This window comes from Artemia franciscana, chromosome 20 (genome assembly GCF_032884065.1).
Source record: "Artemia franciscana chromosome 20, ASM3288406v1, whole genome shotgun sequence".
Lineage (NCBI taxonomy): Eukaryota > Metazoa > Arthropoda > Branchiopoda > Anostraca > Artemiidae > Artemia > Artemia franciscana.
Window position 1 is genome coordinate 21,819,486 of NC_088882.1, and position 22,249 is coordinate 21,841,734.

Sequence of the window (22,249 nt, forward strand, 5' to 3'; positions counted from 1 at the left end):
AAAAGAGCGTTTGTATATGACGTCATTATTAGTACATACGGCTTTGTATATGGACAGACAATGGGAAAGCCAAGAATGTTGTATATTCGCAATTTTTACGTAGTTTGAAACCCATATATAAATCTATCTATATTCACAGGTGGGACACAGGGACACAACTACAATGGCACGTAACTAATATGGCGCGCAACGACTTACGCGCGCGGGGGGGCTTGGGGGGCGCGAAGCGCCCCACCAACTAGGTGTTGGGGTGGCACGAAGCGCCACCCCAACAGCTAGTATATATATATATAAAAATAAGTTGTCTGTGTGTGTGTGTGTGTGTGTCTGTCGAGTGACGTCATGTTTGTGTGTCGACTGACGTCATGTTTTTGACTAACGAAATTACAGACCGGGACATCGGGACACAAATGACGACCGGGACACCGGCACATAGGGAATATAAATGACGACCGGGACACTCAAAGAGAAAGCGACCGGGACACAAGGAATGTTCGATTAGCAATCACCATCAACAAAGCACCGGGACACAAATGACGACCGGGACACAGGGAGTATAAATGACGACCAGGACATAAGAAAAAAAAACTAAAAAAAACTAAAAAAAGATAAAAACTATAAAAAAACTAAAAAGAAAAAAAAAACTAAAAACTAATAAAAAAACTAAAAAAGCTAAAAACTAAAAAAACTAAAAAAGAAAAAAAAATAATAAAAGGAAAAATAAAGGAGAAAAACAAAACTAAAAAAATAAAAATAAAAAAACTAAAAAGAAAAAAAGGGGAAAAATACAAAAATTTATTTCATCATATACCATTTCAAAAACGAATGTATATACAGACCGGGACACCGGGATACAAATGACGACCGGGACACAGGGAATATAAATGACGACCGGGACACAGGGACACACCTACGACGGGGACGCCGGGGGGCACAGGGGGATATATAAATGACGACGGGGACACAGGGAATGTTCGATTAGCAATCACCATCAACAAAGCTCAAGGGCAATCATTAGAATCATGAGGTATAACTAAAAAAACGAAAAAAAGGTAAAAAACTAAAAACTAAAAAAAGACCAATTCAAAAACGAATGTATATACAGACCGGGACACCGTGACACAAATGACGACCGGGACACCGGGACACAAGGAATATAAATGACGCCCGGGAAACTCAAAGAGAGATCACAGACTTGGACACCGGGACACAAATGACGACCGGGACACAGGGAATATAAATGACGACCGGGACACAGGGACACAACTACAACGGGGACGCCGGGGGGCACAGGGGGATATATAAATGACGACGGTGACACAGGGAATGGTCGATTAGCAATCACCATCAACAAAGCTCAAGGGCAATCATTAGAACCATGAGGTATAGATCTGAATACGGATTGTTTTCCCATGGACCATTATATGTTGCATGTTCAAGAGTCGGTAAACCTGACAATCTATTTTTATATTTATTATTATACAGCAAAGAATGTTGTATATTCGCAAGTTTTACGTAGTTAAAAACATATATATATATATATATATATATATATATATATATATATATATATATATATATATATATATATATATATATATATATATATATATATATATATATATATATATATATTCACAGGTGGGACATAGGGACACAACTGCAATGGCGCGTAACTAATATGGCGCGTAACGACTTACGCGCGCGGGGGGGCTTGGGGGGGGCGAAGCGCCCCTCCAACTAGGTGTTGGGATGGCGCGAAGCGCCACCCCAACAGCTAGTATATACATATAAATGCAGTACATAATAAGAAAACACAAATATAGAAGTTCGTTACGTAAGTTATTTCATGAGGTACGTACAAAAACGTTCGTACAAAAAAATAAAAAAATCTAGTTGCATTTTTAAATAACCAAAAATTGAAGGGCAACTAGACCTTCTCCTCAACCCCTTTTTTTATCAAAATCATCCTATTAAAACTATGAGAAAGCCATTTAACAAAAAAAAGTAATATGCAAATTTTGTTTCAATTATTCATGTGCAGTGAGCCAAAATGAAAACATGTATTAATTCAAGAACATTCAGAAAATTAAATAGAAAAAAACAAGTCTTTTTAAGTGAAAGTAAGGAGTGGCATTAAAACTTAAAACTAACAGAAATTACTCCGTATATGAAAGAGGCTGTCGCCTCCTCAACGTCCCGCTCTTTACGCCAAAGTTTTAGTTATTGTTTTTAAAAGTAGAACCGTGGCAAAAAGTGCAACTTTAGTGTAAAGAGCGGAGCGTTGAGGACGCGACAGACCCTTTCATATACGGAATAATTTCTGTTCTTTTTAAGTTTTAATGTCGCTCCTTTCTTGCAGTTTTTTAATAGTAGTTTAAACTGTAGTTTATTTTTAAAAAAAAACTTTTTTTATATTTAATACTCTACAAAAAATGCAAAGATTTGATGGACTAAAATGAATATTTATTATTCACCTTTTGCGGATAGGAAACCACAATTATCATGCAAAATAGTTGATGGCTAACTCGCAGTCTGGAGGATCCTTTCTGAATGAGGCGAACACTATGGCTTGTATGGCTTGTATCCTTGTAGCCACATTAACCTCGAAATTAAATTTCAAGATGAAAGATAGTTTTCCCTCGAGTGCTTAGTTAATAAATGTTCTTGTTTTCAGGAAATGATACCTTCAGATAATCCAAACTCAGCCACACGTGAAAAGACGACGCAAACCGATTCCATCCCTTGCTTAGACCAAAATCCAATATCTCCATTGTTAAAAAATAGTCAAAATGATAAGTCTGGAACTCAAGATAAGAACGAAGATTCAAATAGGCTTAGCTGCCAGGAACTTTTAGCTTTGAGTGGAGCTATAGGGGCGGTACTACCTACAACAAGTGCAATGTCCTTTACAGGTATGTTTCATGTCCAGCCACTTTTTAGTATTGATCAATAAGTAAAATTTTCTAGACGAAAGTTTTTTACAGACAACTAAATACCTATATTAAAATTAAACACCGCCAGAAATGAAGTCACACAATAATTCTAACTCCAAACGTATAGAAACTACTATTAACGGACAAATAAGGTCTTCGAAAGGCCAGGGCATCATTTCTAATCTGCAGATATCAAAACGTATTTGAAACATTTTGTCTTTTATGACATTAATGTTTTGGAAATTACTGAGATTTCCAGAAATGAACATCATTACACATTGAACAATCCGTCTCATTTCGATGTTTCTTTTCAGAAATCTTAGTTATTGATTTTTTTTTTTTGATGACTGTTGAAAACATAACATTCAAAACACATATCTTTTCAATGAAATGCGAATAAAATTTATAACTTTTAGAGATTTCGGGAGGGAGGGAAAGGGACACGTAGCACCACTCTTATTTTTAAACCTTAATTAGTCTTCACATATTATTCTGTGTTATTATCTTGTTATTGATGTTATCACAAATAAAAACATACAGCTAAAAATTCAAATCGTTTTCTATAAATTGTGAATGACAATCTAACCATTAGAAGATTCAGGGACGTTAGCTCTCCTCCTGGTAGTGGTAATTTCTGTTTGTTTTGAGTTTTCATTGAAAACTCCTCTTCTCTTTGTCTTGGGTCTCATTTATTCATTAAAGGTAATTTTGTTCGTCTTAAGTTTTATTTTTTATATTACTTTATTTCTGATCGTCACTGGTTTTCATATAGCTCTCTACTTTTCCTCGAGAATTTTTTTTAATTAGTTCCCTTTGGTTTTAATCGACATTGTCGTTTTTTCACTGGTTAATAATAGCAATATTTCTAGAATTCTTTTTTACTAGCTATTTAAAACTAAGGTTTTTGCTAGCTATTTAAAATTTGGACAAAATAACAATCCTCATTCAAAAATTTGGATAACAATAAATTTAGGTGTCTGATTTTACCAATTATTTTACTATGTAATTTTGGGTGGATGGGAAGAGAAAATATTATACGAGTAAATTAAAAATCTTCATACAGTTTTGACTTCTATAGGGCTGTACCTATACTGACCCCTGTCTTGTTAGAATTTCAAATATACACGATTATTCATCCACCATTTGTTTAAGAATCTTATTGTACTATATTTAATTTCAACTGCCTTTTGTTTTAATAAGTGCGTTTTGATGTGATTGATACAGCTGTTATCAAAATAGTGCATATATGCTGTCTGGACGACCTGGATACAAATAGTGTCTTGATTTAATTCTCTCCCTTCCTCTAAGTCAAAATTTGAGTTCAACTGACCCAAAAAGACTCCCTAAAGGTTTCAACTCGATCCCTGAAAGCCATTTGAAAAAACTGACCGTTAGAACAATCTGCAGTCCGCACCCTGGAGAGGGGCGTGGGAGTCATGTCATTCTCAGTGGCAAATTTATTGCTTCACAGGGCGCTTAAAGTTTTGGTTTGCGGCTTGAAGAGCACATTTCCGTTCCTAGGATATTGCAGACATGGTATTTTAATAAGTTGAATTTACGGAGTGTCAGCACTTCCAACCTTGATGAAACTCAACCCATCCCCCGATCCTTCCCCTTCGTTATAATTTCGAGTCCGATTGTCCCTCCAACCTATCAATTCCTCTAAATTTTCAACTTTATGTCCTAAGTGGCTCCCAAAATATTTCAGATATGCCATTTTGACAGCCTGCCAGCACATAGTGTATTTTGATTTATCTTAACGTTGATAAGCTATAAGGCCCCTAAAATTTTTTCGTAGAAAATTTTCTTTTTACCTTGATTTGACACAAAAATTGTTTGGCGTCTTCTCCCTCCCTTCAACACTATAATTGGAATTTCCTTTACCTTCCACCCTCCCTTTCTACAATAGTCTTAGAATCTCAACTCCATTACCCAAGTCGTTCCGATAATACTGTTGATATACTGTTTCTATGACCTGGGTAAGCATAGTGTCTTTTTCCACGAGAAATAATTCGTTTCCACTTGTCCCCCTTCCCTTCTTACGTTGCCTGGAAGTTTGAACTTAATACCCTCAGCTGATCTCTTGATATAACATTTTATTAGTATTTTGGCAACTTGGCCACATATAGTTCAAAGTTGCTGTTCATGCAAACTTGTTATTTATCTCTGCATTGACATGGAAATTGTTCATCCTCTTCGCCCTGCTCTCCCAACATTAAATCTGAATTTCTGTTTCCCTTGCCCCTTCCTTTCTCCGAAAGTACCTGCTAGTTTTACTCTTTCCTAAAGCTGTCACCAAATATTGTTGACATGCTATTTCGATGCCTTGGTACACAGAATGTTGCCCGATTTACCTCATTCCCCGCCAAACGTCAATATCTAAACAGGGGCTAAAAAGCCTCTACAGGGGCGTAGCTGCAGTGTTTTTATTGGGGGGAGGACAAGAGGGGTTTCAATTGAAGTTGTTGCTATTCAAGCGGTAGTGAAATAAAGTGATTATTTAACAACCGTGCTATTTGGGGAATCTAAAAACATTTCGCAATACATTAAAAACAATAAACAGACATTAAACAATTATAAATATAAGTGCTGGTGCTTGACTTTTACTAAAATTGTCAGCAATGAACAGCTGCAGACGACAGTAGTATAGTACAAACAAGCTTTCGAATGGACAAAGGTGAATGTCGTGTACAATCGACTTTATTCAGCCAGATTCACTACTACTGCTGTAGTACATATCGCCCCCCGACTTTCCCGAACCCGCAAGCCCAGCCCAGAATGATCAATCTCATAACCTAACCAAGCCCTATTCTAATAGCCCCATGTATCGCGCTATTCATTTGCATTTTGAATGGATATATAATTTTGAATGGATTAGTACTCTGTAAGATTTAATTTGTTGTACTAAACTTACAATATACATGATTTATTACAATATTATTTCTGATTTCTAATTAAATTGATTTGTTTTTTGTTCACCGATTTATATTAACAAATAGCATTGGTATCAATGGGGCACATAAAGCTGAAAGAAAAATCATAGGTAGCGCAATAGCGTTGTCTAAGTTAAGATACAGGATAAGTTAAAGTATTACCACAGATTGGGACACCATATTGTGACATTTTCCCCACATTTAAATGATGACCAAATTTTGAATCTGAAAGTATTTGAAAAATAAAATTAGAATTATAAACTTATCCGTTTGTCATTTTTGACAAAGTATATCTGGAAAATATGAACAATTCTTGGCATTATTTGCGGCAGAAACACCATATTAATTAAAAATTGCCAGGGATGCCGATTGAAAGATAAATTGACTCCTAGAGTTTGAAAGTTACCTTCCCCTTTGTATCTTTGTCTAAACAAACGAATTCTATAAAAATTACACAAAAGTTTTTCTTGTGTAATTGAGGGTATGGGGGTATACATTTCCAGAGGGTGTTACACTGAATACTCTTCACAAGCAAATCACGATCTCCTAGTGCTAGATGATAAAATTGATAACAATAGAAAAAAACGAGTTGGGACCGCTTATACATGACACAAAATTTTCTAAATGGTGAGAAAAATATACATATTTATTAACTTTTTTTGCTTAACTTCTATTCTCAGCAGACATTTCGTACAGCATGCCGATACAGAGATAAATGTCCCACAAGTAGCGCTGATGTAGTGTGAAATGCGACTAATTGCACATCTATGTCAGTTCTTTTCTTGGAGCTGGTTAAAAGAAATATTTAGAAAAGCGAAAATCGTGAGAATTCAGTATGGTATTGTACATAGAGACACTTCAATATTTATGCATTAGTATATTAATCCAAAACGCAAGGAAGGAAAGGAATCGAATGTTATTAGTCATTTTAATAGCAAATTAGAGAATTGGTATTTCAATTAAATACTGGAAATAAAAATTAATACAAGTAATTATTTCCTGGAGTCGATACTCCTCTGACATATTCCATGACGAAACTACAACCAATTTGACCTGTCTAGTTATAGTGCGAATATCATTATAAAAAGTACTATGTCTCATTTTCTTTTCCAATGATTTCTTTTTCATTCAGGAAATTACGTTCACCTTACTTCTCCTTTCTTATTCTTCAAAGGTTCCATTTCTGTCCTATTTGCATATGTAAAGGGTATATTCAATTCCACTTTTGAAAGTTTCAAAACAAGAGAATCTAATCTTGAACTGATAGATTTTAGGAAGTTAAAGCCCCCTGTATCAGGGGGGAAAATGACCAGAGTGAATGTGGCAAAATAGGAACCATAGAACATTTTTCAATTCCGCCATTAACTAGGCTCACATTTTAAATTGATGATAAGGTTTTAAGGGCAGTAAATTTGGAAAAATTTTAATGTGGAATATATTACGAAGTGCAATGAACCACTATTTTTCTAGTTTTCTTTATGTTAAAAATGAGCATGGATTAATAAAGAAGATTATCTGCTCAAAGTAAAAAGCAAATTTGACGCTTAAACCAGCACTGGTTTTAAAGCTACTAAATAGATTATAGTGTTCTTCAAATTATTGAGGGGGAGGCAACTACCCCCCCCAAAAAAAACCACTGCTCTTCTACCCTCGGATACTTTCTGAAACTTTCAACTGGATCTCTTAAGGAATTCCTAAGATATTGTAAAAATTAATTAATTAGGACGGATTGAATTTAATGCTGCGATTCAGGCTGGAAATTAGGTTAGTAGCTCGTACCTTACTAAATAAATATCTAACCAGTGTTGCCTTCTATCCCCGTTTATGCGGATCATTCTGATGGACTTTGTCCTAGGGAGTTCTGCAAAGGTAATGGGAGAGCACAGAATCAATTGGGGAAGCATAACTCTCCTATACTGAGATAATGCTGATAATTTAAGCATCCTAGATGAAAGCGTTCACAACATGGATAATTTTTTTGTGGTTTTAAGAGTTTAGGGGACAAGGAAAGGTTTGAAAATTAATGTTAAGAAGACTAAGTCACTAAGACTAGGAGTAAGTGAAGGTGAAAAGATGATGCTGGGTAGCGAGAAGTTCTATCAAGTAGAAAGCTTCATTTACCTAGACATTATCATTAGTAAAAACGGTGGGCGCAGTGAAGATGTTAAACGTAGAATTGTCATGGTCCAGATTGTTTTTTCACGGTTGAAAAAGGTTAGGAGAAAAGGTTGACAGAGCTTAGGATTTTGGAAGCTACAATGATGACAGTGGCTAAGTATGGTTAAAGGAAGCACGGGTGCTCCACAGGACGGAGGAGATATTTGTTCGAGAGAAATTACCTACGGATTGTTTTTGGTAGCCTACCCATCTGACTGACCGTCACTCTAACAGTAAGCTGTACGAAAAATGTGGTACCATCCCGTTTTCTAAGGCAATGATATAAGGATGGTCGAGATGACTAGGACACGTTCTGCGGAGGAAGGATGACAGATTACCAAATTCGGGAACGACGGACTGTCGTTCCCAAATGGGGTAGCAAGATGTCTCAAGAAAATACTTAATTGAAATGGGGATCGTGAATTGGAAGAGGATAACTTAAAGACTGGAAGAGCACGACCATAATGCTTCCATTACAGAACCTTTTATCAGACAGATCGAAATTCACTGTATGTCTATGATTTTCATAAGGTGTAACATATTCACTATTTATAAAATACTTATTCAATATTTTGGATATTCTACTCCTTTAGGACTTCTATTGTAATATTAGTTCCAGCTTTTTAATTAAATAGTTCAGAAATCTTCAAATACCAACTTTGTGGGACTTCAAATGCCATTAATGGAATGTATGTTTAAGTTGTTTTTACTATTGGGCTCAAATGGGTTATTCTCAAAGTCACATACACGTAAATACCTAATTTGATGAAAACCAAGTACTGTTTGAGCAAGGTATGATCAGATTTAATTTATTAATACAATCCTTATGGCATCTTGACGCTTTTTATTGTTTGATGTTGAATTCTTTATAATCACTCCTTGATCATCCTACATAGTCATGGGTTTCATGATGGGTATATTTTCTATATGCGTGAAGTAGGATTTGAGATGTAAAGGACTATGGTTCCAAGGCCATCACGCTGAACCATCTGATCATACAGATTGAGATTCCTCGCATGCTGCCTTCACTGAAAAATATGTGACACAGATAGATCATCTGATTTCCAGATCATGTCTGATTTCCCTTGCCTTGAACTGTCATAAATGACATAAAGTTTGTAATTTTCTGTTATGCATAAAAAAAACTTTTTCAACGACGGTAATTGTCCCTCTGAAATGGTTTACATTTTGAGCTTAATTGCGTCGAAGCTTGCTGATTTTTACAAATATTTTTATCTCATTAAGTCTTTTAGTTTTCAATAAAATTTGCTTTGCGTTTGTGCTCATTAATTAACTTAGCAAATTATAACATATAATCCCAAGTAAATTACTCCAAGTTAGGTAATTTAATCAAAATAATAGTATGAATATTCTTTTACAGCAAGTTATAGAGATATATCAGCAATAATAAACAAACCTCACCTCGCTTTATCACTTTGGCCTGGAACTCTTGTGCGTGATACATCGTTTCGTGACGATTTCAATTGGGATGATACAGAATCATGGGAAGAAGAAAATGATAAGCCTTCAACATTCAGTAAGTCTAGATTTTTGTACGACATACACATTTTTCCAAAAAGAGCGATTGGACCACAAGAAACATCCTTAATAAATGAAGAACCATAGAGTCTATAAACCTAGAAACAGTGTCATAGGTTTTAAGTACACGGTGTTACGCTAGTAAAAAAGAAAAAGGAAAAATTTAGAAGAACGGATAAATTTGTAGCTAACAATATAGTTTAGTTGGGATGAAAATGGATGCATCACTTGATACATTTTTATTTTCTTTTATAACTCAATAATAGCTTCCCGGGGAAATAACACTTTAAGTCCTTAAAGGGATCAAAATAGTCCATTGTATAACCAATGGCTTAAAAATGTGTTTCGAAAAAAATGGCTAGAGATGAAAAAGCGCCATATGCCGCCAATTCAGGAACGTTAATAACTATTTTCATCACTCTTAATTGATATATTGATATTTATAATTGATTTATTTATATTTATATATATTTATTATATATATTTATTTATATTTATAATTGATATTATTATGAGAAACAATAATCGTAAATTTTTTAAAAAAAAGCCAGAAACCCCTCAAAAGGATGTCAGCTTTGCAAGGACGTCAGTTGGCTGCGACGTCAGTTTTTCATTGACATCAAATTTGAGGGGTTTCAGGCTCTTTCTAAATTCCTGCAAATTCGTTTACAAAATATTTTACTATTATGAGCAGGGAAAGTAAGACTTACCATTCTTGGATGAGCCACAAATGGAAATTTTTCTCAATAATTGGTTTTCTTCATGTTCTGATCTAATATTTGTACTGCGACTGCTTTTCGAAGAATCAAAAGAATGGAACAAGAAGCTCTACCTCCTATTCATTGACTTTGAAAAGGCATTTGACTCAGCTGACCGAGATTGCTTGTGGGGAGTTTTGAAATACTCCGGAATTTCCGAGAAAATAGTAGATATAATAATAGCACTTTGTGAAGAATAGGAATGTTGCGTAAAGACCGAAAACGGTACGACCAGATTTTTCAAGATCATGTCTGGTCTTCGTTAAGGGTGTGTACTTTCCCCCATGCTCTTTATAACTACAATGGATTATGCCCTTAGATTCGCAACGGGTTACGGTGTAAAATTGAACAACCAGCAACTATTCGATCTGGACTTTGCGGACGTGTTTTCCTTCTCGAAAAGTCTAAACAACGGTTGCAGCAGCTACCTGACTCTAACGCCGAGAATAAACAAACAGAAAGTAGAAACAATAGGAAAGATCTTTTCAAAAAAGTGGAAATCAAATCAGTGGATATTTTGGCCCTGGGTCCAAGGGCCGTCTTCAGCACAATACGAGAAAGAAATTTATATATATATATATATATATATATATAAATATATATATATATATATACTAGCTGTTGGGGTGGCGCTTCGCGCCACCCCAACACCTAGTTGGTGGGGGCGCTTCGCGCCCCCCCCAAGCCCCCCCGCGCGCGTAAGTCGTTACGCGCCATAATAGTTACGCGCCATTGTAGTTGTGTCCCTATGTCCCACCTGTGAATATAGATATATATATATATATATATATATGGTTTTAACTACGTAAAACTTGCGAATATACAACATTCTTTGCTGTCCCATTGTCTTTGCATATAAATAGATTGTCAGGTTTACCGACTCTTGAACATGCAACATATAATGGTCCATGGGAAAACAATCTGTATTCAGATCTATACCTCATGATTCTAATGATTGCCCTTGAGCTTTGTTGATGGTGATTGCTAATCGACCATTCCCTGTCCCGGTGTCCCGGTCGTCATTTACATCCCCCTGTTTCCCCCGGTGTCCCCGTTGTAGTTGTGTCCCTGTGTCCCGGTCGTCATTTATATTCCCTGTGTCCCGGGTCCCGGTCATCATTTGTATCCCGGTGTCCCGGTCTGTATATACATTCGTTTTTTAGTTTTGTTTTTCTCCTTTATTTTTTTCCTTTTTTTTTCTTTTTTAGCTTATTTAGATTTTTAGATTTTTTAGTTTTTTTTATTAGTTTTTAGTTTTTATTTCTTTTTAGTTTTTTTGTCCCGGTCGTCATTTATATCCCCCTGTTTCCCCCGGTGTCCCCGTTGTAGTTGTGTCCCTGTGTCCCGGTCGTTATTTATATTCCCTGTGTCCCGGTCGTCATTTGTATCCCGGTGTACCGGTCTGTATATACATTCGTTTTTTAGTTTTGTTTTTCTCCTTTATTTTTTTCCTTTTTTTTTCTTTTTTAGTTTATTTAGATTTTTAGATTTTTTAGTTTTTTTATTAGTTTTTAGTTTTTTTTTCTTTTTAGTTTTTTTGTAGTTTTTACCTTCTTTTTAGTTTTGTTAATTTTTTTTTTTACTTGTGTCCTGGTCGTCATTTATACTCCCTGTGTCCCGGTGCTTTGTTGATTGCTAATCGAACATTCCTTTTGTCCTGGTCGCTTTCTCTTTGAGTGTCGTCATTTATTTTTTTCTTTTTTAGTTCTTTTAGTTTTTACCTTTTTTAGTTTTTTTTTAGTTTTTAGTTTTTTTAGTTTTTTACCTTTTTTTAGTTTTTTTAGTTTTTTTAGTTTTTTAGCTTTTTTATTTTTTTTATTAGTTTTTAGTTTTTTTGTAGTTTTTGCCTTTTTTTTAGTTTTTTTAGTTTTTTAGCTTTTTTATTAGTTTTTAGTTTTTTTTGTAGTTTTTGCCTTTTTTTAGTTTTTTTAGTTTTTTAGCTTTTTTATTTTTTTTATTAGTTTTTAGTTTTTTTTGTAGTTTTTGCCTTTTTTTAGTTTTTTTCAGTTTTGACGTCACCTGATCCAGTTTTTTCAGGTGACGTCACCTGATCCACGATCCACAGATCCACAGACAACTTATTTTTATATATATAGATAGTTTTTTTTTTTTTACTTATGTCCTGGTCGTCATTTATACTCCCTGTGTCCCGGTGCTTTGTTGATTGCTAATCGAACATTCCTTTTGTCCTGGTCGCTTTCTCTTTGAGTGTCGTCATTTATTAGTTTTTTCCTTTTTTTTTTAGTTTTTTATTGGTTTTTACCTTTATTTTAGCTTATTTTTCAGTTTTTTCCTTTTTTTTAGTTTTTTTTTATTTTTTATTTTTTTTAGTTTTTTACCTTTTTTTAGTTTTTTTAGTTTTTTTAGTTTTTTAGCTTTTTTACTTTTTTTATTAGTTTTTAGTTTTTTTTTGTAGTTTTTGCCTTTTTTTAGTTTTTTCAGTTTTTTTTTTAGTTTTTTATTGGTTTTTACCTTTATAGTTTTTTTAGTTTTTTAGCTTTTTTATTTTTTTTATTAGTTTTTAGTTTTTTTTGTAGTTTTTGCCTTTTTTTAGTTTTTTCAGTTTTGACGTCACCTAATCCAGTTTTTTCAGGTGACGTCACCTGACACATCCATCCATCCATCCACAGACAGACAACTTATTTTTATATATATAGATAGATATGTATATATATATATATATATATATATATATATATATATATATATATATATATATATATATATATATATATATATATATATATATATATATATATAAACTTAAAAAAAAACTTTTTTAAAAACAGCCCTAGCATCCTTACTTCAACGAAGTTCAACCGGGACTGATAAATAGAATGAAGTGAGATGATAAATTCATTCAAACAAAACAGAAAAAAATGATTAAATGCAAGTTTTCAAAGCTAACCTTGCCTTTTTAGCAGCCTGCCTCAAAGGTCTTCTTGTAACTGGTTCAATACTATTATAAACTGGTCTAGTAAAATATTTTGTTAGATCATTTTTAATTAAGTTTGAGTATAAAGAATTTAGTGAGTACTCCCCCAAGTCCCTATTCAATGAAATATTATTATTTATTTTGAGACTAATTTCGATTGATTCCCAAACCACCTGTTTTATCCCCAGATCGTTACTGATGAGTGAAGATTTTTCAAAAAGTATCGTGTGGGAGGGATTATTAAATATATGCCAACCTAAAGCAGAATCAAAGGAGTTATTACAGCTATTTGAAAATAATGTCTTTTTTATGCTGGTGTAGCCGTTTTTCTAGATTCTGATGGGCCCTGCCAACATAGTAATTTCCACTGTCGCAAGGCATTTGATAGACCCCTCTTTGGCGAGTAACTGGTGTTTTATCTTTACCAGAATTTAAGAAATTAATGATTTTAATATTATTAGTAAAACTAAATAAAGGTTATTTTTTGTGCAAATATTTTTTAATTTTGTTGTGATTTTTGGGGTACACGGAAAATAGATAATATTTGAGGGCTTACCAGTAGCCTCACATTGCAAAATATCTTCTTCGATTTTACGGGAATGTCTTTTTAGTCTACGGTTAATTATCTTATTGACAAAAGGAATGGGGTATCCATTTACGATGGGGCATTTATATACGAATCGGAGCAAATGTTCAGGGCAAGACTAATGAGAGAAGTTACAACTGCTCTTTTAACTTGTGGGGGGTGATTTGGATTAAAATGAAGATATCTTTTGTTTTGCGTTGGCTTTCGATAGATAGTAAAATCCATTTTATCAGTATTATGGATAATTAATACACCTAAAAACGGTAATTTATTTTCAATTTCAACTTCTAGGATGAACTTCAAATTTCGGTCAGAAGTATTAAGATAATCTAAGAAGCCCCGAAGTTCAGCTTCCCCATAATTCCAAAGTGAAATTACATCATCCATATAGTGACCCCAATAAACATGTCTTAAAAATAAGAGTTTAATGCCCAATTTGCAAGGTTCTCGACATAAATATTTGCCAATAGCCCTGATAAAGGTGCCCCCATGGGTAACCCCCTTTTTTGGTGATAAAGAGAATCACGAAGCTGAAAATAGATAGACAGCTTATTACAAATTTTGACTAGAATAATTAATACATCACAATTAATTCCTGTCGCTGAAACCTCGATTAAGTGGTAATTTTCTTCTATTTTTTTTTAATAATTGCTCAGAAATAGCCGCATCTATAGTCGTATACATGGAAACAATGTCAAAACTACTAACTATTGTGTTTTCTGAAATACTTGTGTTACTAAGTTTTTTAACTAAATCTGCCGAATTACGAATATAAGAATTTTGGGAATACAATAAAAGTTTGAAAGCTGTTTATGGCCATTTCTCAATATTGGAAGCGGGGGCTTCAGTACATGCTACGATAGTTCTTCATGGAATACCTTGTTCATGTATTTCTGGTAAACCGTGGAGTTTGGGACATAAACTACCACGGGAAAAAAATTTATTGCATAATTGTGGGGTGACTTCACCATTTTGTTTTAGCTGCTTCAGTTCATTTATAATTTTATTAACAAACTGATCAGTAGGATAATGAGTTATTGTTTTATATGTAGTTGTGTCATTTAAATGTGAAGGAATGTTGTTGTCATAGTCTGTCGTATCCATGACAACAAGTGAATTGCTTTTGTCTGCTTTGGTTATTATAATATAAGGGTATTTGCGGAGATTAGATAGTATTTTCATTACCTGTAAATTTTTGGATGTGGAAGTGGTAGGGGGCTTAACCTTTTTGGCTGTTATAAAAGGGTATTTATAAGACAAGATCTAACTTCATCAGGGTTATTATCCAGGGGGGGGGCCTGGATCCGCCCTTGAACCTGCCTGAGATTCTTGGCAGGCGTGAGTTGCTAAAAGATAAAAAACAAGTATTGGTCCAATAAGAGAGGCACACTTACTCACGCCGTTTACGCGTGCCATTTAACCAAACGCTTGGAATAATATAGGTTCTATGTCTATCTTAGGTCTATGACCATCTACCTTAGCTCTACTGCCCTAGGAATGACGCATGGACGAATAATAGATAGACATATCTGTTAACAAATGAACTAACATCATTTTTGTACAATCCTAATAAGAGGGGTTTAATGCCAGAATTTCCTCTCACTCAATTGGACTATCTGTCTTGGCTTTGTCTACAATTAGCCATGACTTGGTGTCCACAAATATTCCATTTTAATCCAAAATCCTTGGACTTTTGAAAGGTACTGAGGCTGCGGTAATCACTTGTTTAAGATTCATGTATAGAAATCTGAAGGATTAAAGATGGTAGTCAACTATTTCCGATTCTGAAATGTGTACGCCAAAGCTCCGACTTCTCCAGCTTTCTTTAATAATTGTGTTACCGGTGCTCAGGATAAGCTGAACTGTGCTTTTATTTTATTTTTTTTTTTTTATTTGTTTTGCTTTATTCCCCTCAAAAAATGAGGAGTAGGCTACAATATAATATAAAGAAAAGACAAATCATAACGCTTACAATAAAAAATATCAAATATTGATCAAACACTTAAAAAAAGAAAAAAAAATACAAAACACTTGCTAAATAATTTAGCCTATAAATCATCAGGAGCCAGAACTAAGAAACTGAAATAAATTGTGGCCTAAAAGGATAATTTTCGCCTTGTTTTCAAATGTTTTATATTTTTTCTTTATACAAACAACTGGATCCTTCACATTAAGCTTTAAAACAATCTCAGTGTTACTAAAAGAAAGGGGGAAACCAAGTAAAAATTTGCAAAATTTAAAATAAGAAACTTTAATGGGTGAAAGATCAGAAGGTCTGAAATTACGGAAGAGGAGGGGCGGGAACAATACGTGAGGCAGAGCCACAGCGCTATACATACGACCAAGGACGCCCCGACGATAAAGACCCTGAAAACGAATTAAAAGACCGAATGCCTTGCGTAATTTCATCTGAACATGCTGAACCAGGACTGGTTTAAAATCTGTTTTCGAAGTAGCCTAAGGTAATCCCAAATAAGTGACTATTGGCGATGACTGGAAAATAACATCATTGCCGCAATCGAGAGTCGTCCTGACATTATCCTCTAAACAATTTACAACAAAAAATTAACATTTTTCAAAACTGATAGAAAGGCCCAAACGTTTTAAACAATTAATTAAAATATTAAAATTAGAAACAAGACTAGACTTGGACCGGCTTAGAAGGATAATGTCATCAGCATATGCAATGTAAGACAGATTTCGAGATAATGAAACAAAATAGCAGGAAAGAGAATTAAGGGCAGTAGCTAAACATGAATTGAATAAATAAGGAGAAATAATTCCTCCTTGTCTAATTCCTCTACCCACTTGAATTGATTTGGACTGAGATGAAGACGACCTCGGACAGATACGGATCTTTAATCCAGAATACCAAGAGCGAAGGACTCGAATGACAGCCAGGGGCAATCCAGCATGGATTAAATCGAGCAGTGCAGATGCATGAGATATGGTATCAAAGGCCCCTTTGATATCAACCAAGAGGGCATATAGCGGTTGACCAGAGGTTCTCACTTCTTCAATAACTTTGCTGAAAGATGCATGGGCGTGGTCACATCCCATACCTCTCTTGAAACCAACTTGATTAGAACCAACGTCAAGAATTTCAAGAAGATCCTTCAAATACAACTCAAACCCTTTCCCAACATAGAACCCCTAGTAATTGGCCTCCAGGAACTACAAGATGACAAGTCTTTCTTCCCGCTCTTAGGAATAGGCGTAACTATGCCAATATAGAATGACGATGGTACTAAACCAGTTATAAGTAAAAGGTTGAAAAATGCCAGTAGAGTAATAAGAAAAGAAGAAGGAGCAAGTTTGAGGTGATTAGCAAATACGCCATCATGATCCTTAGCCGACTGCGCCTTTAGTATTTTGATTGCTTTACATAACATATCCTCAGATATCCTGAATCAGTTGAAATATTCTTTAACCTTTCATCCAATTGCAACACAACACTGTTAGAATCGTGCGAAGTCGACAACTTAGAAAAATATTTTTCCCACTCTTTTAGCGATGGTGTGGAATTAGTATTAGGCATGTTAGTCCGCCTATTGCCTCGGAGAACTTTCCAAAGGAGATTCTTGTCCTTGTCGTTATCAATATTTGAAGAAGCTTTTTCTATGATCAGGTTATTATATGATGACGGAGCTCCACTTGGAATTCGGCCTTTCCCTTTTTCATTAGCAAAAAAGCTGGATGCGAGTCTCTAGGCTTACCAAGCGCCCGCCATTCCCAATACGATTGTTTTGCCGCCTTATTAGAATCTACCAAAAAAGGATTGAGGCTCCAAAAAGGTTTCTGCGTGCCCAATCTTATCCTATTAGTAGGAAAAACTGCCGCAGCATCATACTTTAAGCAATGGACTAATTCAAAATAAAGACAATTAATAGTCAAAGATGGATTACTGTCCATTGAATCCAAGCTATCAGGAATAGACACTTTATCAATTAAAGTCCCAACTCTTTCTTGGTAAAGCGGTATAAAATTTGAATTCCAATAAATCCGATCAAAAAACTTAGGAACCTTATTACCTGAAAAACAAACTGGGGAAGGACGAGAAGGCAAAGGGGGTAAAAGGAACTGAAGCTGCATGTGGTCACTAACTGGGAAATCATCGATTACAATAACCACAGGCAAAGAATCACTTGGGTTAGAAGAAAAAACATGATCAATATTAGTTGTACTACCACTTCAATGAATATGAGTAAAATCCTGGGACTTCGGTAAAACAGAAAAATTAGGAAGACAAGATGATAAAATTGTACCCCTTTCATTCGCTATGTTTGGATCACAGTTAAAATCGCCTAAAATATACGTAAGCAAATTCGACTGTAAACTAGAGACAAAACAACTAAGATTAAAACAGCATTGAGTAAACGCATCAAAAGAAATATCATCATGGTAATCAGTCGGAAAATGACAATTAATTGAAACAACGTTTGAAAAACTACAAGCAAAAAAAATGTATCAATTGCTAGAATAGTTGCATTAAGAGACTTGGGTAAAATAGTAGCTATACCACCGGAGGGATGTCCAGCAGTCGGCGTAGCGGGAACAGCAAAAATATAATGCTGAGTAGACAAACTGGAAAGCAGATTCAATGAATGATCAAGGAGGTTGTGTTCTTGAAGACATAATAACGATGAATTTTCATTCAAAAAACTATGATTTTCCCTAACACACCATTTGAATTAAAGGATGTAACACAAAGTATTACAGTCATTTACAAAATTCCTTTAAAATCGTACACCTAAAGCTGTAAATTGCATGATCATTTGAACCACAACTGGCGCATTTAACTGGCGCTTGACATGGGGAGTCTTTAGTCGAAATGTGATTACCGCTACATCGGGTACATTTGAAACATTCAGATTTACATTGATTTTGACCATGGTTAAAACTTTGACATTTAATACACCGCCTAGGCTGAATACGATCACGTTCCACTCGGAAAAGCTCATAACCAAATTTGATGCCATGTGTAATGTAAAAATGCAGGTATTCTTCTGTTTGAAAAATAACTCTTACAGTTTGCGATTTCCTAGCTGATTGAACTCAATTATACCCTAAAAGTCCGATGCGTAGGCACTAACATCAAAACCAATGTCAACACTTCTTATAATTCCAAAAAATTGCCGAGGCTTAGAAGTTATTATGCTTTCAGAAAAATTGACCTTTAGATCACAACTGAGCTTCGATGCATCTTAAAATGGTACCGATACCATAACACTATCCTTAGTCGCTTTAACATAACGACTATTTGCACACCCTGTCTTATAAAATTCTTTCTTGCGGCAGATAGGATCCTTTAGTAGGAGAGCGGGTGGGTTTTTTATCACTATGGTCTCTAATGCAACAGTCTTTTGTGGGAGAGGCGGCCATTCATGGGGGGGGGGCGCAATGGGGGGATTGATATCAAGATCATTGCCAGGCGTTATTTTTTTCTCTAAATTGGATTCGATACGCTCAATAGAAGACAGTTTTTTTTCAAGCTTTCGGGATAGTCATAAACAAGTTTATCAAGCCGGACGCTGATGTCAGGATTTAATACTGGACATTCATTAAAGCTCCGAGGGACGATTACAGGCCATATGAACTGTTTCAAATCAAGTTCTACGATAACACGTATTATGTCCGAGGCAGTAGTCTTTTCAGTTGTTTTTCCTCTCCTTTCTTGCAATCTCTTCAACCTTTTCGACCTTTTCAACCTCTTCAACCTTTGAGTTTCTCTAAGAAGAGTGCGAACACAGTCGATTGAGCTTGCACTGAAAAAAAAGTTGTTCTACTGTTCAACTCTAGAGGGAATAGAAATTCAATAAATCTATCCGGCTCTGAGGTTTTTTTACTAGCAGCCTTACTTACCTGGGCATGCCTATTGGAGCAAACCTGAAAGAAACTGTAAACCTGGCAATTAAAAATTATGCCAGTAAGACCCAAGATGCGTATGCCTCCCTGGCTTCAAACTTTTCGTATCAAACAGTTCGTGGTAACGAACTGTAGTAAGGAGCGACCCGGCTCAATAGTAACCCAAACTTTAAAAAACAGAATTTTGATACCAATAGTTACATCAAAAGAATTGTATTTTAATGTTGATTTTAAATATATAAGTTTTATCAAGTTTAGTTTTACCCATCAAAAGTTACGAGCCTGAAAAAATTTGCCCTAATTTGAAAATAGGGAGAAACACCCTCTAAAAGTCATAGAATTTTTAGCGAAATTCGTTAATTTCTTAACGAAAATCACACCATCAGATTCAGCGTATTAGAGAACCCTACTGTACAAGTTCTAAGCTCCTATATACAAAATTGTGGAATTTTGTATTTTTTGCCAGAAGACAAATCACGGATGCGTGTTTATTGTTTTTCTTTTTTTTCCCAGGGGTGATCGTATCGACCCAGTGGCTCTAGAATTTTTCGAGAGGGCTCATTCGAAAGAAATGAAAAGTTCTAGTACACTTTTCAGTGACCAAAAAAAATTGGCGGGCACCTAGGCCTCCTCCCACGCTCATTTTTTTCCCAAAGTCGTCGGATCAAAATTCTGAGACAGCCACTTTATTCAGCATAGTCGAAAAACCTTAAAACTATATCTTTGGGGACAAATTACTACCCCACCGTCCCCGTGGGAGGGGCTGCAAGTTATTAACTTTGACCACTGTTTGCATATAGTAATAGTTATTTCGAAGTGTACAGACGTTTTCAGGGGGATTTTTTGGGTTGGCGGAGGGTTTGAGACGAGGGGGTTATGTGGGGGAAACTTTCCATGAAGGAATTTATCATGGGGGAAAAAGATTTCCATGAAGGGGGCGCAGCATTTTCTAGCATTATTTAAAAAAACAATGAAAAAATAAATATGGAATTTTGTATTTTTTGCCAGAAGACAAATCACGGATGCGTGTTTATTGTTTTTCTTTTTTTTCCCAGGGGTGATCGTATCGACCCAGTGGCACTAGAATTTTGCGAGAGGGCTCATTCGAAAGAAATAAAAAGTTCTAGTTCCCTTTTCAGTGACCAAAAAAAATTGGAGGGCACCTAGGCCCCCTCCCACGCTCATTTTTTTCCCAAAGTCGTCGGATGAAAATTCTGAGACAGCCACTTTATTCAGCATAGTCGAAAAACCTTAAAACTATATCTTTGGGGACAAATTACTACCCCACCGTCCCCGTGGGAGGGGCTGCAAGTTACTAACTTTGACCACTGTTTGCATATAGTAATAGTTATTTCGAAGTGTACAGACGTTTTCAGGGGGATTTTTTGGGTTGGGAGGAGGGTTTGAGACGAGGGGGTTATGTGGGGGAAACTTTCCATGAAGGAATTTATCATGGGGGAAGAAGATTTCATGAAGGGGTCGCAGCATTTTCTAGCATTATTTAAAAAAACAATGAAAAAATAAATATGAAAAAGTTTTTTCCACTGAAAGTAAGGAGTATCATTAAAACTTAAAACAAACAGAAAATATTACGCATATAAGGGGTTCACCACCTCCTAATACCTCACTCTTTATGCTAAAGTATACTTAGTAATTTCAACTATTTGTTCTACGGCCTTATTGATTCAAGGGACAAAATTTAAGCTTTAGTGTAAAGAGCGAGTTATGGACGAGTGGGCGAAGCCTCTCATATACGTAATAAAAACATACGAATATAGAAGTTTGTTACGCAATCTAATTCGTAAATTACGTATATATTTTACTAATGAAAACGTTTGTAAAAAACTAAAAGTTCTAGTTGCCTTTTTAAGTACCCAAAAAATTGGGAGGGCAACTGGGCCTCCTCCCCCCTCATTTTTTCTCATAATCGTTCTATCAAAACTATGGGAAAGCCATTTAGCCAAATAAATAAATATGCAAATTTCGCTTTAATTATTCATCTGCGGAGAGCCGAAATCAAAGCATGGATTAACTAAAAAAAAGTTCAGAAATTAAATTTAAGAAAAAAAAAATTTTTTCTACTGAAAGTAAGAAGCGACATTAAAACTTTAAACGAACAGAAATTATCCCGTATATGAAAGGAGCTGTTCCCGCTTCAATGCCCTGCTCTTTAGGCTAAAGTTCTTACTGTTTTAAAAAGTAGAGTTGAGAGAAAGAGTCAAACTTTAGCGCAAACAGCGAGGCGGTGAAGAGGGAACAGTCCCTTCCATATATGGGATAATTTCTGTTCGTTTTAAGTTTTAATGTCGCTTCTTACTTTCAGTTAAAAAAAACTTGTTTTTTTTTATTATTTTCTAAGCAGAGTTCACCATTCTCACTTATATAATAGCCTACAGTTCCTCACTTACTAGCCCTTGCTCATGTTTGGTCTTTTCTTAATTGTGGCAAAAGAAAGTAAGTTCATCTCCTTTACTTTAAATTTGCAAAGTATTTAATGGAAATTCAAACTTTGACAAGTAATTCTTTTCTGCAAAAAAAGT

General features: G+C 35.1%; 1 protein-coding gene across 1 annotated transcript in view; it reads left to right on the forward strand.

The window, feature by feature from the left end:
- The window catches only part of LOC136040022 (voltage-dependent T-type calcium channel subunit alpha-1H-like), a 351,811-nt gene that overhangs the window by 154,051 nt on the left and 175,511 nt on the right, over positions 1-22,249 (forward strand). Inside the window, exons 11-12 of the mRNA XM_065724088.1 lie at positions 2,678-2,915; positions 9,408-9,563. Coding sequence (XP_065580160.1) covers positions 2,678-2,915; positions 9,408-9,563 — 394 coding nt within the window. The remainder of the gene's footprint in view (positions 1-2,677; positions 2,916-9,407; positions 9,564-22,249) is intronic.